The sequence below is a fragment of the Panthera tigris genome, chromosome C1, assembly GCF_018350195.1.
Source record: "Panthera tigris isolate Pti1 chromosome C1, P.tigris_Pti1_mat1.1, whole genome shotgun sequence".
NCBI lineage: Eukaryota > Metazoa > Chordata > Mammalia > Carnivora > Felidae > Panthera > Panthera tigris.
The window spans coordinates 56,194,675-56,214,132 of NC_056667.1; the positions used below are offsets into that span (position 1 = coordinate 56,194,675).

The 19,458-nt window shown below is 35.4% G+C and overlaps 1 protein-coding gene and 2 long non-coding RNA genes across 3 annotated transcripts in view; 2 read left to right on the forward strand and 1 right to left on the reverse strand.

The window, feature by feature from the left end:
* Positions 1–3,542, forward strand: part of LOC122241440 — a 26,629-nt gene extending 23,087 nt beyond the window's left edge. The window contains exons 4-5 of the long non-coding RNA XR_006221582.1: positions 3,178–3,219; positions 3,461–3,542. This is a non-coding gene — a long non-coding RNA (uncharacterized LOC122241440). The remainder of the gene's footprint in view (positions 1–3,177; positions 3,220–3,460) is intronic.
* The window catches only part of DEPDC1 (DEP domain containing 1), a 21,438-nt gene extending 3,779 nt beyond the window's left edge, over positions 1–17,659 (reverse strand). The window contains exons 1-10 of the mRNA XM_007089811.3: positions 17,508–17,659; positions 15,172–15,437; positions 11,562–11,718; positions 10,992–11,110; positions 10,439–10,569; positions 9,020–9,067; positions 4,886–5,023; positions 2,746–3,597; positions 2,118–2,290; positions 245–421 (exon numbers count right to left, since the gene is read on the reverse strand). Of these exons, the coding sequence (XP_007089873.2) occupies positions 245–421; positions 2,118–2,290; positions 2,746–3,597; positions 4,886–5,023; positions 9,020–9,067; positions 10,439–10,569; positions 10,992–11,110; positions 11,562–11,718; positions 15,172–15,437; positions 17,508–17,555 (2,109 nt within the window). The 5' untranslated portion in view covers positions 17,556–17,659. The remainder of the gene's footprint in view (positions 1–244; positions 422–2,117; positions 2,291–2,745; positions 3,598–4,885; positions 5,024–9,019; positions 9,068–10,438; positions 10,570–10,991; positions 11,111–11,561; positions 11,719–15,171; positions 15,438–17,507) is intronic.
* The window catches only part of LOC122241441, a 54,520-nt gene continuing 41,483 nt past the window's right edge, over positions 6,422–19,458 (forward strand). Inside the window, exons 1-2 of the long non-coding RNA XR_006221583.1 lie at positions 6,422–6,457; positions 17,182–17,303. This is a non-coding gene — a long non-coding RNA (uncharacterized LOC122241441). The remainder of the gene's footprint in view (positions 6,458–17,181; positions 17,304–19,458) is intronic.

The following is a 19,458-nucleotide window of genomic DNA, read 5'->3' on the forward strand; positions in this document are numbered from 1 at the left end:
TCAGACTTATGGATCCCCCATCATGTGAAGGAGCCTTTTGTCAAATACAGGACCAAAATGGAAATAAGAGATGAAGGAAACAGTTTTATTGCTATTTGAGTCTCCAAATTCTGTCTACATTCCTGACTTTTAGAGGTTATTTACGTGAGCTGATAAAGTCTTCCCTTTTCATTAGGCTAGTTTGAGATGAATTTGCCACTTGGAACTGACTAATGCAGAAAATTTTAAGATTTACAATACATACATAGCCCTTTTTTAAGTAGTCAAGATGTTTATCCACTGCAGTCTGTAAGTAAGAGGGTACTTGAAGAATTTCCTGGTGATGATCCATTAAGAAAGAAACTAATCTTGCAGCAAGAAGCTCATCAAGATCCACCTCTTCAGCACAGCATAGCACACACCGAGAAAAAGTGTGTATCATCTAGAAACAAAAGATGTGAATTTAAAAATTTAAGGTATTATATAAATAAGAGTATCAGTAGTTTCTGGGTATCATTGCTAAAGTACTGAGATAAAGCGATAAGCAGACTTCAGCTTACAAATGAGGACAATTAATTACATTAGAAAGGTAAGAACTTAAAGTACTTGTTAAGTATTTCCTTAATATAATTCTAAAGGATTATAAAAGGCTTAGTTTTTTCTTTAATTTTGTCACAATTGTATCAGTAAATATCATGGGTTTTATTGGTATCATATAGATATGTTACTTAGAGAATGTTAAAGAATAATGACTTATTACATTAAATTAATCTCATAAAACACAAGCCAGGAGAATACATAATATAGAAACTTAGTGGTTATAAAGTTGGTACCATTTAGTTTTTGAAATTCTGGAAAATAGTTTTTAATTATTTTGTCAGACTTTAAAGACAATACATGTATTGTTCAATTCCATCATAAGGAGTCTTCAAAGTCTGGGATAAGTTTTGTGTTTCATAACTCATTTACTCTCAATCATATCCATATTACCCACTAAGTATTAGACACACGTAAACAGACACCTTATTCTAAAATAATTACAGTTATAAGAATTCTATTTTAAGAATTTTGTACATAATAGACAATGAACATATTTATTGAAATATTTTTGGTTTTATTCCTACATGTCAGTCATGTTTTCCTTTCTCCTTCCAAGACTCAGTCCTTAGCTTTTTAGTCTTCTTTCTTAGTTTTGTAGAGTTCATTTACTCTCAAAGCTTCAATTACTACCTCCCTCCAAACAATCTGCCTTCTGCCCTGATCTTCACCAGGCTCACATTTCTAACAGTCTGTTGGATAAACTTCACTTGAATGTCCTGTATAAACTCAAACTCAAAAAGCATAAAACTGAAATTATCTCCTTTCTACTCATGTCTCTCAAAATACATTCCTCTACAAACTTCTCTATGCTTTTTAATGGTGTCACAATTATGCAAGAATAATTCTTCTTCTGTAGTTTGGGTCTATCATTGTTAAAGAACTGTCCTTAATGAGTAGAAGAATAGAGCTCAACTCTAGATTCCTTGCTATAAGAAAATCATTTGAAGTTGCACTGAGGAAGTGGCAGCTCTTGAAGAGAGAGAAAGAGAGAGAAGATACTATTTTAAGAGTTCATTTCCAATCAATAGCTGTATAAAATGCCTCTACCCTCATCCTCTTATGGAGTCTGAGACTGCTTCACAGTAGTTTGTCCCAATTTCTTACCCACAGTGACATGCTATCCTGATTCACATAATTCATCAAATACAACTTTCCCACTACCATAATATTCCCATTAATTCTCTAGAGTTATAGTGCCCTTATGCTTTTAACTGTGCCTACTATCTCCTCTTCCTTCCCCACCAAACAGCATTGGCATAAGGCAATGGAATGTGGTCTGATGGTCTAGGTCAATCACTACAAAGTGATATGAATGAAGAGGTAAAGTGCTCAGACAAGATAAAGGTCAGGATATGAAAGTACAACATACTGGGCACAAAGGATTAATGCACCAACATTCTGCTACTAGGAAAGATATTTTTAAGAGCCTTTCTACCCAAGAATCTAGGACATCATTCAAGTAGTACTTTTAGGTGATTTGCTTTTCTTTTTATAGTTTATGAACCAAGGCTTATTCCTTCCTTAAGAAATCAACTTACCAGTGATCTTGTACCCATTGCATCATGAAGTTGGGGCATATCAACATTTTGACTCATTCGAGAAATCATGCGCATTAAAAGTTGAAGCTTTCTACGATTTGGTGGGGGAAGTAACAAACAACATAACTGTAGTGCATCGATGGCAACCCTCTCTAAATGAGGTTGCAGCAAACCTGGAAGGCAAAATTATACCCCACCCCCGAAAAAAATCATCAATGACACTAGTTGCTTTCATATTATGCACATATACAGTTACATAAAGAATACAGTTATATAAATATTAAAATAATATTTTAGTATCTAATTTCTTATAACTGTCCCTAGAAATTTCCACATTCCTCAAAAGCATGGTAAGATGCTCATTTTCTTCATAACCTATTTGAGTACTAATATCCTTCACTTACTACAAATAAAGTGACTCAGAATAAGTTAAAATGAAGTAAAAGAAAATAAGTGCTTTATATAAGTAGAATAAATCTTGGTTATGCCATGACAAGAGTCTTTTACGATAAAAACTTTTCCTTTTGGAGGAAAAATATAAAGCAGTTTCAGAGAAGAAAAGACAGGTAAGCAACAGTTAGTAAGCACTAAAAGTTAATATTACATGCATTGAAAGCATCAACCTTACTTTGTGTGCCAGTCAATACAGAAGAAGCTGGAGGTAAAGAATTTTCTGAAAGTTCTATTGTACTTTTGCAGAGTCTTTTATTGATTGTGGTACTAGACTCTCCGAGTTCATTTTCCATAGCTGTTTGTATACTTGTGCTGAGATGTCCAAGATTTGGTTTCATGATAATTTCAGCCACTGGCATATTGATATAACTATTACTTCTTGTACTACTTCTTAAAAGTAAACTCTGAGATCTACAAGGCTGTTTTGACTTGCATTTCCCAATACATAACTCCTCTTGGTCTTGAACAGTCAAAGTAGAGGTTCTCTTAAAACCAACACAGAGTGGTTTTTGAGTACTTTCCTCTGAATGAAGATTCATTAGGGATTCCTGTTTGGTCTTAGACTCTAAAAACTGCTTATTATTTTGTCCTTCTCTATTCACAACAGATTGATGGAAGACACTGGAGACCTCTTTACTTGAACTCCCTGGTAAGTCTACAATTCCTTCTAAAGAATAGCATCTTGATTTGACGTTAGAGGATAGAACATGCATACTACTTAAGCCTATTAAATTATGACAACTTCCTCCCATTATGTCATTAGCACTGGCTCTTCTATTTTTAAAATTAACTAGCTGCATTTTCTTAGCACATTTTTCTTGAAATCCTTGATCACTTATCTGCAGTCTCTTAGTAGTATCTGATTCTTCTTTGTTTTTGTCTTTATGAAGCAGACTGAGAAGAAGACACTCAGTTGATTTGAAGGAATTCAAATTGTTTAAGCGAAGGATTTTTGAAGACTGTGGATCATCTTGGATTTTATGTATCCCACTGGGTCTATCTGAAACTGTGACGTAGCCACAAACAACTACCAGGAAATGAAACAAAAATTAAGATGCAACTGTGTGACAGTGGACAAAAATAAAACAAAAACAATAGTAAAGTTAAAAAAATAAAGCATTACTATAGTATATATTGTTAGTATAGTACAACAGCAGTTGCTTAATTCAGAAGCCACTTAAATAGGACACATGCAACATTCAGTTACAAAGTGCAAGACTGAGTAGAGGTTTTCCAACTTGTGATATAAATCACTTAAAAATCTTTTCAAAAATCTAATTAAAGGAATTGAGTAAATACATTAAAAAATCACTGGCTTTGTCTACAAGTATTAGAAAGCTCTTAATTATAAGACAACTAACTGTACTATAATAAAACTTACACATTTGGTCTTTGTCTCTAGTAACTGGTATAGTGATCCTAAAACGTTTAGAATTTCCAGAGAGGGCGTCTTTTGTTATCCATAGTACACCTACTGGAGAACATCTGAGTTTATGGTAATGAGGTGACTTAGGGCTGAACTTGCTTAGAAGGTTGGAGCTTTCAATCTACCTCAGACCTCCCTGAATGACAGAAGGATGTGGACTGAAGACTCAGCAAAATCACCAATAACTGATGATTTAATCAATCATGCCTATGTAACTAAGCCTCAGTTAAAACTATGAAGTAACAAGGCCAACAGAGCATACAGGTTGGTGAACACATTGACATGATTGGGAGGGTGGAATCCCTGGAGAGGGCATGAAAGCTGTGTACAACCCTTACTTCTTCCACATAGCTGTTTCTGACTTGTATCTTTTATAAAAACTGGTACTCATTAAATAAAGCAGTTTCCAGAGTTCTGTGAGTTGTACTCAATTATTAAACCCAAGGAAGGTTGAAGGGACACCCAAACTGGTAGTCAGGGCAGAAATGCGAGTGAGTAAGCCTGAGGACCTCATCTGCAGGTGGTACCTGAAGTGTGAGGGCAGTCTTGTGGAACTGAGCCCTTAATCTGTGGAGTCTGCATAACTTTGGGTGGTTAGTATCAGAATTTAAGGAATTTGTCCTTCACTTGTAGGGTCTGGTCTAACTCTGGGTAGTCAGTGTCAGAAATGAATTGAATTGTAGTACACCCGATTGATGTGAATAACTGGTGTGAGAATGATATATTTGAATTACTGGAAGACAACATAACAGGAACCATAGTATTCCCAAACTGTAAAATAATTTATAGCTTGCCATCTTCATATTTACCTACACTTTGAGATCTTTTAAATTATGGGAAACTTGAAAATGTTAATAAATTTACATAATAAGTAAAAACTCATACATACCCAAAATGCTTACAAATAATTCATAATATTCAAAGGTAAGCAGAGGTTCAGGGAGATCTAGAAAATAATCTGCTATTGTTCTGAATACATCTCGTTCAAATCCAACATAAGTTGGATTATTCATATTACTTCTTGGCCCTAAAAGATAGAAGGCAAAAAAAATTGGTAAAATATATTTTATTTAAAAAAATTTTTTTCTACGTGGCAATGAGAAAGAATGAAATATGGCCTTTTGTAGCAACGTGGATGGAACTGGAGAGTGTGATGCTAAGTGAAATAAGCCATACAGAGAAAGACAGATACCATATGGTTTCACTCTTATGTGGATCCTGAGAAACTTAACAGAAACCCATGGGGGAGGGGAAGGGAAAAAAAAAAAGAAGAGGTTAGAGTGGGAGAGAGCCAAAGCATAAGAGACTGTTAAAAACTGAGAACAAACTGAGGGTTGATGGGGGGTGGGAGGGAGGGGTAGGTGGGTGATGGGTATTGAGGAGGGCACCTTTTGGGATGAGCACTGGGTGTTGTATGGAAACCAATTTGACAATAAATTTCATATATTAAAAAAAAAAAATTTTAACATTTATTCTTTTATTTTATTTCTTTTTTGAGAGTGAGAGAGACAGAGCATGAGTGGGAGAGGGGCAGAGAGAGAGGGAGACACAGAATCCGAAACAAGCTCCAGGCTCTGAGCTGTCAGCACAGGGCCCGATGCGGGGCTTGAACTCATGGACTGCAAGATCATGACCTGAGCTGAAGTTGGACACTCAACTGACTGAACCACCCAGGCACCCCAATATATTTTATTTTAAATAAAAATTTAGATATACTTATAAAAAGTGTCAAAAAGTTCTCCATGATGGAGCAAAGTTTAACAAATTCTGTCACAGTTCAAACATTTCAAAGAATTGTGCACATCACATCTCATTCTTTCTCATTATGTTTTCATTACAAATCACTGCGAATAGGGGCACCTGGGTGGCTCAGTTGGTTGGGCATTCATCCGAGTCTGGATTTCGGCTCGGATTGAGCCTCCTTGTGTGGCTCTGTGCTGACAGGGTAGAGACTGCTTGGGATTCTCTCTCTCTCTGCTCCTCTGCTGCACCCATGTGCTCTCTCTCTCAAAATAAATAAATAAACTCTAAAAAAAAAAATCACTGCAAGTAACTACTAGCATTTTGTCTTAATACTTATTTACCTAAAAACTGTATATAAGGCAACATTTGAAATATATTTTAAAGCAGTAAGGTTATTTAATGAGATTTTATTGCAATTCATTTTACAAAACAAAGAATATGTAGATAATGAAAATAATTCTTCCAAATTATCTTTTGTAAATTTACATTTTCATGAATAGATTTTGTCTGACATGAAGCATACCCTTAATGAGTTTAAATAATATCTTTACATTGCCATTTCATTAGCTTAATGTTCTTTTTTTAAATTTTTATTTTTTATTTTTTTAGAGAGAGCAGGGGAGAGTGGCAGAGGGGAAGAGAGAGAGAATCTTAAGCAGGATCCATGCTCAGTGCAGAGCCCGACGCAGAGCTGATCCCACAACCCTGGGATCCTGAGGTGAGCCAAAATCAAGGGTTGGACACTCAACTGACTGAGCCACCTAGGCGCCCCTAGCTTAACGTTCTTCAAAGAATCATGCCTGCTCATTAGTTTTTTACTCAGAAATAAGATCTGACTTCATATTACAGATGAGGAAACTGAAGGTTAGAGTAACTTGCTTAAGATGAAAAAAACCATTGGTGGCAAAGCTAATATTAGAACTTAGAGCACTTAAAGCAAGACTCTGAGCTTTGAGGTCTAACAACATTTAAAGTGTGCTCCATGGACTACATAATCAGACTCATTCAATGTGCCTGTTAAAAATATGTAAGTTCCTCTGTACAAACCAGAATTTATGGAGGTGAAGCTAAGAATTACTGACTTAGAAATGTTTGCTGCTGGCTCACTAATTTAGTAGTTTCCAAATGCTGAGTGTGGGAATCTTCACTAATAAGAAGCTTTTGAGGCATGTTTAGTCCAACTGGAATGAACCTACCTAATGAATCATCTAAATCAGAATCTTTGGCTAGTCTCCCTAGTGACTGTAATATGCACTCAGGTTTGAGAGTCACTATTTTATCTTTCAAGTTAAAATCTTTCTCTTCCCAAACCCAAATAATTTTACTTTTCTGCCAGCAAACTTTTGTATGGTCATAATGTGAGCACACACACTGAAAAAGGATTGAAGAAAACAATCACACACATTTAACAGCTTAAAGGCTAATATGGGTTTTATGTAGAGCAAAATAAAAATCTTTTAAAAAATTATTGTTAAAGTTTTAAGTTTATTTATTTGTTTTTGAGAGAGAACGTGAGCAGGGGAGGGACAGAGAGAGAGAATCCTATGCAGGCTCCACACTCAGCATGGAGCCTGACATGGGGCTCGATCTGTGAGATCATGACTTGAGCTGAAATCAAGAGTCAGATGCTTAAGGAGGATATAAAATATATTCTTAATATGTAGAATAAAAAAATGTGATAATCATTAGAAAATTTTCTAAGAACATACTCTTATTAGAATTAAAAATACAAAATTTATAGTTAGTGTATCTAGGTTTGAATACATATATCTTTATGTATCAGTAGAAGACTTTCAAAAGACTTACTTTCTCTTCTAAAAAAAAACTGGGGATAGTATATTAATCACTCATTCCTATATGTCACAGGATTACTGTAGGGGATTGAATAATAACTAAAAGTCTAAATGCTATCTCTAGCTAGATATATTGTTAAACTGGAATCCAGTAAATTGTATCTTTGCTATCATTTAGGTATAACATGGACTGGTAAGAAAGGGAAAAAAAAAAATCTCTAAATATGGGATATTTGAGAAATTCCTGAAAATATAAGCATTGGGTTGCTAACCATGAGCCAAAGTATAAGACAGAAGGGCAGTTAGGTGGGGGAAGGCAGAAAGAGAAACTCACAAATCAAGCTTATGATTAAGATCTTTACACCTCAGTTTGATAAATAAAATCTTTCTATAACTTACATTATTTACTTTATTGCTATTTATTCTGTTATTTTGTCATATTGACACCCAGTGGACAACAAGGGAATATGTACCTATCTTGAACATTATTAATAAAATACTCATTTCATAAGAACTAGAAAAAATCCTTTTATAAAAAAATTATTGAAATATAATTTAACTTTTAATGATTTAGAAGCACATATTTCTGCATATTTTTAAAACTGATTTTTAGGGGCACCCGGGTGGCTCAGTCAGTTAAGCATCCGACTTCAGCTTAGGTCATGATCTCACGGTTTGTGAGTTTGAGCCCTGCATCGGGCTCTGTGCTGACAGCTCAGAGCCTGGAGCCTGCTTTGGATTGTGTCCCCCCCACCCCTGCTTGCGCTCGCTCTCTCTTCCAAAAATGAATAAACATTAAAAAAACTTTTTTTTAAATAAAAAAATTGATTTTTAAAGCAATTAGGGCTTTGTACTTAAGCCAGTGTCTCAAATTATAAAAATTAATTATCACTGCTCACTATTGAAAAAGCTTTTTTTCCATTTACTGATTAGTGACAGATCATTTTTTTTATAAACATAAAAGTTCCATTAATGTATCTTATGGAGTACAAGCATGTCATGAAGCAGCTCAGTGTTGACGCTGTGTACAATGGCAAGGGGAATGAAGTAGATTTAATGTGACTTCATTTCTGATTGAACTTTTCCACTTTATAAGAGCTATTACTTAAAAGTTGCTATTTGAACTCTATAGGCCTCACTAAGGCAACTGGTGTAAGTTATACCTAAAATCCTTTGATATCCACTAGCCTGTGATTTTATGATTTATGAAAACTGAGCTACAAATGATGAACTTAAATTATGAAATCACCGTCTGCATAGAAAAAGTTATGTACTTTATAATGCATTCCACATGCAAGGAAATGCGATCAGATCTACTAGATTGTCATTCAAACATCAAAAGAAATGGCATACTTTATCAGGATTTCTATACATTGTTTTCAAAATTTCCTTAGCTCTTATTAAATAGTATAAATATATATTTTATATAAATATATTTTATAAATAAATATATATATACACATACACATTTTGTTTGTTTAACTTACAATTTGCCAGGCACTTCATGGCAGATAATACCCAGTGAGGAAGGTCATCTATACAAAAAAAAATTTTATATTGTTCAATAATATCACCTAATTTCCATGATACTATATTTAAAACTTTATGCTTATTATATATAATTACATACACACATATATATGTATATATGCATATGTATGTATATTACCAGGATTAACAATTATTATATGTTTAATAAGACATAAGGTGAAGACAATATTTTAAAATACAAGTTTAAAAGTCATAGAGATCTTGAGTTTGATTCTTTCCAGAATACATAAAACAATTACCCCCAAATTGAGGATATTTTGGTGGAGGGGTTCATAAATAGTTAATGTTCATACTTGTCCACTGCCACCATGTTTTCTTTATCTTAATTTCCATTCTGATTATAGGTATGCTATTTGAATATTATTGATTTGAGTGAGACCTATGATTGAAATGATATATCTGAATATTAGTGTGCTTTTAGTGAGGCTTGCTTAAAATCTTTCATTTGCTACTAACTGAAGTATGCTGCATAAAATCGAACTGTTTTTTGACACCAACACAAAAACCACATATACACTTAACTTGAAGAGTTTATGGTTATAAAGAATAGAAAGTCTGAATAAGAGAATATACTGGTAAGTATGTGATTTTAGGTAATTTAAGATGGGAGTGGTACAAAGCCATATGCATATGCAACATAACTTAAGTTTTTGCTTTTTGTTCCTACAATTCAAACTTTAAAGTTCTTGCCAACACAAAGAAACTCAAGTGATACATACCAGTTAATTCTACAGGCAATAATTGATTATAAAAAATGAGTCAACATTTTGAGATTTATTGATACATTTCTTAAAATGTTAAGTTTTAAATGTAATGCAGCTGGCTTGAATATATCATTGATTTTTCCATCTTATATCTAAAATCAATACATTATATATATATAAATATATATAATAAACCAGTGATCTTTAAAATACTGGTCTTGAGACTTTGGTCTTGAGGGTTTTGCATATGTCTTGACTTGTGTAAATTTATATATAACTGCTCATGTAAGCTCCAAGAAGCCATGGACCATTTTTCTCTTGTTCATCACTAAATCTTTAGTATAATGCCTGGTACATTGTAGGCCCTCAATAAAATGTAGTTAATCAATAGTTTTAATTATATTTTCATACCTTTTGGATGTTTAACCTTGTCATTTAAAAAAAATCATGCATAAATACCATGAGAGGCTAATAGTACCAATAATATTCACTTAAATGATTACTAAAGCACTTATCATGATAATCTCCCCTTAATACTCTTTCAGTTAAAGTATTCTACTTTCTACATTTTTAGTCTCTCTACACCCCCACAATAGCTGCAACCTATGTTAGCAAGTTTAAAAGAGTCCAACTTCTTTTATTGATACCAACCTGATTTGTCTTGTAGTATAACTATTCCATGTTTACTTGTATTGGTCATGTTGTACGTTATGTATTGAGGAACTACTTGATTTGGATTTATGACTTCTTCTAGGGATGACACACCTAAAATGGTTTGCAGGCTAAACAGAAGAAAAAATACAAACTTCTTTTTTCTACATAAAATAAGTGGAATGGGATAAATATTAGAGTATGAATGGCAAACAAAGCCATCAGAATATTTTTCTTAAGCCAAACTGATAAAGGTTATAGTTAGTATCCACTTTCAAATATACTTACCTTAGTAACCTTGTAATGATTCCAATACAGACCCCGAACTATAGCTATATATAACTTTGACTCAAAGAAAAAACAAATCATACTGAAAACATTCTATTTCAACTGTACTAGAAGTTCAAGAGCACTTATTAAGAAATACAAATACAGGTTAAATTCTAAGCTTTAAGAACTAATCTGTTTTTTTGCATTTGTAGATCTCGATAAAAATGTCAAATTAACATTCTAGAACACTTTGGAACGTGGTTAGAGCTTAGTTTTAGCTTACTAGATCAGAATAATATATCTCCAAACTTCTTCAATATCTTCTGGGCTTATTTCTCTATTACCAACTGAGTTTTCTTGATCTTCATTGATTATTACATGGTTCATTTTCTCTATATTTTCCTGGAAAAAAAATTACTTTGGTTTAACATGCTATGCTCAAATTAAGGAAATATTGAACTGACACAATTCCTAATATTTAGTAATTCTACTAATAAACAGTCCACTGTGAAGCTGTAAGTTTAAGTGTCACCTGAAGGAATAAGGTTAACATATGGCAATAAAGCTTTTTGGTTTTGTAGCTGCCCCTACCACTCTCAAACCAATTTAAAACAAAACATGTTTAAGTTATACAAATACTGTTTCAGGTGTGTCTTACTACCATTTTTATTATTGTTCCCATGGGTTCTATTGTTCTACGGTAAAACATATACACATATTTTTGGAATATAATGTAGGTTAAGAGACTTTAGTATTGGCTTCAAATATTAAAGAACTATCTACTTCTAATGTTTTATAATTAAGTACATGGTAATAATATTTAAACTAGTGATTAGTAAAAAGGATGTTTTACCTGAGAGAAATGTAATCCAGATTTTTTAGGAGTTCTACGAGATAAATTTCGTAATTTAAAAATGCTATCTTTATCTTTGGAAAAGTTCTCTATGCTGTTTTTTCTCAATTCTGGATGCCTTCGTGGAAAACTTTTAAGCGGAGAATTTGCAGGAAATCTGGTTTAAGAATAATATGCAATTAAATAATGTAAGATCAGAAACAAAGTTTTAGTGTCTGTTTATCTTTTAAAAATCACAAAAGAACTGAATTTATTTATATTACCAAGGAAGGAAGATTCTACATAAATTGATTTTCCCATTAAACCTTTAAAAAACATTTTAATGGTTTCCTACTTTTTTAGTATATTGTATGTATTTTAACTTTATATCTGGATAAGTAAGAGTTATTATTGGGATCAATTCTGTTGAAGAAAAAAATAGTTCCATTTTCTAAATTTCTTTGACAAGCTATCTAATTTATATATATTTTCTGATCTTTGTCTGACTGTTCTTTTTCTAATTTCCAGTGCTTGGTCTCTGTTATTCCTTTTGACTATAATGCTTTTTCCCCCCTCCAGTATAACAAAAAATATTTCAAAGATACAAGAAAGTACGGAAAATAATGTAAACAACATCCAGATATGTAATCATCAACCATCAAACAATACAATATTTAACATTTTACTCAAGACTTCATTATTTAAAAAAAAAAAAAGACTTCATGATTTTTTTTGTTAATCAAATTCTTTGCTTATTCTATTTCTTTCTCTTTCTGAGGGAAGCCATTAACTTGCAGTTAGTGTGTTTCTTTCTTATTCATGTTTTTATACTTTTAATAAGTATACATAAACAACATATGGTTTGGCTTTTTTTCTCTATGGTATTTATATATTAATATATAAGATATATGTATAATGTATAAAATAAAATATGCTAAGTTTTTAGTGACCTCAGAAGTTCTTATTCCATGATCCTAAAAATATTTTCTTATACCAAGTTCCCATGTACAGTTGACCTTTGAACATGGGTTTGAACTGTGCAGCACACTTATACACATTTTTGTATATACAGTACGGTATTATAAATGTATTCTCTCTTATGATTTTCTTTTTTTTTTTTTTAATTTTTTTTTAACATTTATTTATTTTTGAGACAGAGAGAGAGAGAGAGAGGGCATGAACAGGGGAGGGTCAGAGAAAGAGGGAGACACAGAATCTGAAACAGGCTCCAGGCTCTGAGCTGTCAGCACAGAGCCCGACGCGGGGCTTGAACCCACGGACCGCGATATCATGACCTGAACCGAAGTCAGACGCTTAACCGACTGAGCCACCCAGGCGCCCCTAATTTTCTTAATAACATTTACTTTTCTCTAGCTTACTTTAATGTAACAATACAGTATATAATACATTTAACATACAAAATGTGTGTTAATTGATTATTTATGTTATTGATAGGGCTTCTGGTCAACAGTAGGCTATCACTAAAGTTTTTGGCGAGTCAAAAGTTGTATGTGGATTTTTGACCATGCAGGGGAGGGGGTTGGTGCCCCTAAGCTGCGTTATTCAAGGATCAACTGTATGTATAGTTTTGTTTTTTCAGTACTTAATTATTTAAATTTAAGCCCAGATATTGGGTAGGGAAATTCTCTCCTCCTTGTTCTTCAAAATTGCCTTGGACTTTTAAATTACTAAAAAAACTTTAGAACCTGCTTGTCAAATTCTATAAAAAATTATATAGGGGTTTTGAATGAAATTGAATTTAATTTATATATATATCAATTTGGGGAGAAATGACTTATTTATGATACTAAGTCTTCTTTCTTTAAAAATGTTTATTTATCTTTGAGAGAGAGAGCTCATACACATGAGTGAGGAGGGGCAGAGAGAGAGGCAGACAGAGAACCCCAAGCAGGCTCTGTGCCATCTGTGCCCTTAGCACAGAGCCCAACATGACTGGAACTCACAAATTGTGAGATCATGACCTTAGGTGAAATCAAGAATCCAACGCTTAACCAACTGAGCCACCCAGGCGCTCTGGATACTAAGTCTTTTGATTCATCAACAGGATATCCTTCTTCACTTATTACCTTTAAAACAATTATATAATTTTCTCCAGTAAAGTCTCACACATTTTTGGTAAAGTTTATTTTTAAGTATACTTTATAAATTTGCTAACATTATAAAACACTTAGAGGCAGAGAGACTAGTTGAAGAGTTATGCAGAATTCTGGGTAAGAGAGAAAAATGGTTTAACAAAATGAACTATCAGAGTGAAGGGAGGAGTAGATCAGAGAACTGCTAAAGTGGTATAACAGAGATGGTCTGTTAATTAAATCATATTTAAAGGGGAGAAAAAGGAAAAGAATCAAAACAACTATAGGGAAGACAGTTAAGTATGGAGTAAGAAGATAAAATTTGGGTTAAGACATGATAGTGATTTTTCTATATGTTATATCTGGAGTGCCTAATGGGCAAAAATAGGTCTGAAGCTCAGGGATATATTTGGGTTGGAAGTTTGAAAGTTATAAGGAAAGTAGGTGAAGACATGGCAAGAGATTGCCCAGGGAGACAGTGAAGTAAAGACAAGTCTAGGACCTTTAGAACCAGTAACAGCTAAAGGATGAATAAGAGCAAAGGAGCTCACAAAGTGCCTAAGCAGTAGTTAAGACAGTCAGGATTTGTAGAGTGCTATACAAAAGGAACTACTCAATGTTTGTTACTGCAATTTACTTGTACAACATAAATCATCTTTGATACACAAGAATCAACTACTAAGACACTTCATTTGAAAAGTACTAATTTTGCAGAGAGAAAAAACATGGATATTAGAATCCAAAGACCTAGTTTAATGATATATAACATAGAACCCTGCACATGAGAGAAAAAGCAATGGTGCTGGCCTAAGGGAGTCAGAAAGGCTCCACAGAGGAGGCTGCAATAGAATTGACAGGAGAGCAAATGTATTTACTAATCTGACAATGTCTACAGTGTTTCAAGGTAGAAGAACATATTTCAGACAGATATAACAAGATTTACTGAAGCATGGTCTCATCTTCCTCATCTGTAAAAAGAAGTTAATACCTAACCTGCTTAGCTAGTCCAGGGATTAAGTAAGAAAGCATGTAAATCATACAGCAGGTCTTCTGATATATGGTAAATCCTTAAAAAATATTCTCTTTAACCTATAGTATATTTCTTCTGTTATTTATTATATAAAGTTTGCTATTATTTCTTTTATCACATGTATTCTTAGGTTATATGAGATTATGTTACTTGGAGGCAAGGACCTGTGAGAATTTGTCTTATAATTCTTGAATCTATGAAACTAAAGGTTAATAATGACCTATCCTTGAAATGTTACAGATTTCAGAATATGCAGAAGTGATATCTCATTCTTTCCTCCCAATACTTATTTTATTATATATACTATCTAACATTTTAAAAGTTTTGATTGTGTAGCAATTAACTTTAAATTCTAAGTGGTTTTAATTGCACTAAGAGCAGTAACAGTTTTATAAAGAAAACATGTTTTTTTCTGAAAAAGCTGCAATTTTAGTAAAAGTATTATAGAAGTGGAGTTAAATTATATTGTTAAGTAATTCAGTTTTGTAGTTATTTATCTGTTCAGTACCTGAATAGCTGACTGTTGTCATCAAGATTTTCTGATCCCCATCTGCCTTTGATATCTTCAATTACATGATTCTTAAGAAATTTTCTTAACAATTGGATTGTCTGTTGCCTTGTAACTTCAGGACCAAAATTATTATTATTTCTTAATAGGTCATAAAGCCAGTCCACTGCTTCTCCTGCTGTAAAACAATTGCCATATTTTTTAAAGTGTTGCCTGTGTTTTCTTAGAGGCATTCCTGCTCGAAAAGATGTTGTAATTTCATTCCACTGCAAAAAGAAAATATTAAAAAAGAAATTAAACATTGTGCTGATTCAAAACAAATGAGACAAAGAGCATTATTTTATTCATATCTGATTACATCATAATTCGTGAAGAAATCATTGATCTTATTTACTATAGAAAATTTTATATATCATACTGATTTCTCTTTATTAATTCTGGCATTGTAATAATATGTCTTTGTAATAGTGTAAAAGCACTTATTGGTTGGTTGGCTTATTTAGGAAACCTAGAAATAATGAAGAACTGTAATGAACTTGCTTCTTAACCTTCAACAGAGAAAGTGCCCTTTTTTTTTTTAATTTTAACTAATACTAGTAAAATGCTGGTAACATTTGTGTCAGACACTGCTCTACATTCATTACTTCACTTTCATTCTCACAATTCTATGAATAGGTACTATTATTATCCCGTTTTCATATAAGGAATATGAAGCACAGACAGACTGATAATTTGACCAAGGTCACAGAACTAAGTGATGAACTCAGGCATTCAAACCCAGGTTTGATTTATTCTACAACTTGCAGTAATAACTACCAAGCTGGCCAAACAAAATTGATGGCAGGCAGTAGTTTTACTGGTAAAATACCTTTAATGTTGCAATATCTTATATATTTATTATAGTATTTTTTAAACGTTTATCTTTGAGAGAGAGACACAGAGAGAGAGAGAGAGAGAACGTGCGTTGGAGTGCAGGGGAGGGGCAGAGAGAGAGGGAGACACAGAATCCCAAGCAGGCCTCCAGCTGTCAGTGCAGAGCCTGAGGAAGGACTCAAACTCAGCAACTGGGAGATTCTGACCTGAGCAGAAATCAAGAGTCCAACGCTTAACCACTGAGCCACCCAGGCGCTCCAATATTTACTACAGTGTTTCTTATGTAAAGATTCCAATAGTGAACACAGAACAAATGAGGCAAATTAAGTAAGCTTTAAGTCCACTATATATTTAATAACACTGATATACCTATGTTTTAAAAAGATACTCATATTTTCTAAATTGTCCTCAACCCACACTTTCAAGGTTTGTGGCGGCTAGAACAGCGGAGAACTAAGGTGGTGGTGGTGGTGTAAAATGAACACATCACTTTTTAATTGAAAAATCCTCCATTAGAGGCCAAGAAATCTGACTTGTAACCCCAACTGTGTGGCACCACAACACAAAACCTAAGAGTTGAAAACACAATAACCGTATTCTTTTCTTCCCACCACACCTCCCCATTTCACACATTTATTTACTCAGGAAACACTGAGCTGTAGCCTATCCATAGGATCTATACATCACAACACACGTTCACATGCAGTATCCTCTCAGGATATCCTTAAGGTAGATATGCATCATTAGCCCTACTTTCCCAATGTGGAAACTGAGGCTCACAGCGGTTAAGTCACTCTCCTAATGTCTCCTACCCCGTGGCGCTGTATTCTCTTGGTTTGAAAATTTAAGTGCACAAAGACTCTGCACAAATCCAGTGACTACCAACAGTGGTTCCTGACGAGTATCTTAAACACTCTGGGTTTAGTTTTTAAATGGGCAGCTGTTACCTACTGCTATTCAGTCGGTAGATCCTGCATTAAATTCTACAGGCCCCGCAAAACGAAGCTGTCACATTCGGACTGTCCCCATTCTGACACTCCAGAGTAATGGAACTCTTAATTTTTTTTTCTATCCAGATGGGGGGAGAAAATCAGACGTGGGGAACGGCTAAAATCATAATATTCTCTGATGTTCCAGGGCAAGCTGACAACTGCAGGCACCGTTGTCGCCCAAACAAGGCCAGAGTATGATGCGCCATCCCGGGGACGAGACCCTTTGGACAAACGGCTCACAGGGAGGGACACAGCCCCGACCTCCAGGTAAGGGGGAGAGGCGTGTCCCGCAAGGGTTTCTTGATACCGGTTTATTCCCCGCCCCCCTCCCCCGACGTCTCAGAAAACCAAACCCAAACCAGGTTCTGGGACCCGTCTGTCCGCCCCAGGCAAAACTCCGAACGCTCTCACGTAAAGTCGGTGGCGGCCACGGCTGCGGTTGGCCGGTCTAGTCGTTCTGCGCTGTCTTACCAGCTTGGTGGCCCTATAAGGTCCGGGAGGCACACTCCGACTCTCCATTCCGCCCGCCGGGCCCGGAGGTCTGTCAGCGCTCAGCGCGGTGCATGGCGGCCTTAGGCGACTCTAGGGCTTTGGGGGCCCCGACGGCGGCTGGCTAGGAACAACCGTCCGCCGCGCCGCGGATTTGAATAGCGCAGAGGGCTGCGCTGATTGGTCGCGGCCCTGAGTCACGTGGCGCGCCGCCGGGATCCGGCTGCGGTTGGCTTGCACTGTGGAGCCTTTCAGGGCTGGGGCGCTGGCGGTGGATGGCTGGCGCCCGCGAGTCAGCGCGGGGGCCGGGCCCGTGGGACGGGCTCTGGGCTTCACCCGGCGGTCCTGGAGCTGCTTCTCCCTCTTGCGGTTGCAGGCGAGGCGGAGTCTTGTTTCCACACTAAGAACCGGTGAGGCCGTTTAGTCACGGACTGGATGGTTTGGAGACCAGGCTTCGGCTTAAGGGAATTTGAAATTTGAAAAGAAAAAGGAAAACAAAACCCTAAGCCCTTTTAGCCTGGCCTTACAGGATCTCCAGCAGTGGTTGGCATGTAAAACAAAGCATCTCCGGGCGTAGCTTTCACCTGACAAATCCCTTGGTTTTGCTTCTAAAAAGCTTCCTGGGTGTATGTTGGCTGTGCTGTCGTTCTGATACAGCCTAGCAGGGGCCATGATTCTGTTCTCAGTGCAAAAATGTAGGTTATCCACACCCCCTTTAATTTGGAGGTAAAATGGAGCATAAGTAGATTTCCGTTAAGTACACACACAATGACGGGCTTGGGAAAAGTTACCTAAAACTTGCCAAGTAGCTCCCCTGAAGAAAATCTACCATGTCTTTACAGGAATGCTGGTTACGTTTAAATCACAATCATACGCTTAAAAATTCGATGGGATTTTAGAAAATCTGTAACAAGCGTTCTTTTTCTTCTTCTTTTTAAAAGTTTATTTATTTTGAAAGAGAGAGAGCAGGGGAGGGGAAGGGAGAGAGGGAGAAAGAATCCCAAGCAGGCTCTGCACTGGCACTTGAACCCACAAGCAGTGACATCGTGACCTGAGTCGAAATCAAGAGTGGGATTAACCGCCTGAGCCACCCAGGTGCCCCAAACATTATTTTTTTCAAATGATATAAACTAAGTTCTGAACGTTGAAGAGACTTACCCAAAGTCCCGGATCTCCTTGGCGGAGGCCAGAAAATAAACGCTCTATCACCAATTTGAAACTGTTTGATCATAGGAATGCCTTGCACAGCATACTGAGAGGTTGAGTGATTGGTAACTGTAGAATAATTAATTGGAAATTAAACAGCAATTTTAGAGGATAGGACTTAGCAAAAAGACCAGGTAAGGGGAAGTGTTCTAAGGAGGAGTAGTAGAATGGTCTGAAGTTTACTTTAGCTATTGAACTTAAGATAATTTAGATGGATATGCATCTGTTTTCTGAACAGGACCAGTGGATAGGAATTTTCAAAAACCACTTGGTGAACACAAACAATCAACTCCATCTTGCTTTTGTTTTAAGGAAAAGTAGAGTGATGGATGTTATAACATAGTGCTAACTATTGTTTATCTGGCTTTATGATATATTGTCCTTTCTTTTCTCTTTTCTTTTGCCTCCTATTTCTCTTCAGAATGAAAGGGAGATGAGAATGTGAAAGCCAAATTCATTTTGCATTTTTGCCTAACTCCTTAGCTGAAAATGATCTCATTACAGCCTTTGATATGAGTAGCAACAGCTTAATATGACCTAAGTTTTTAAGACGTAACCTGATGGAGGATAATATTAATGGCACAAAATTAATTTAAGTTATAAAGTATCAGGGCGTCTGGGTGGCTCAGTCAGTTGAGTGTCCCACTTTGGCTCAGGTCATGATCTCACGGTTCATGAGTTCGAGCTCAACTGGCTCAGAGCCTGAAGCCTGCTTCAGATTCTGTGT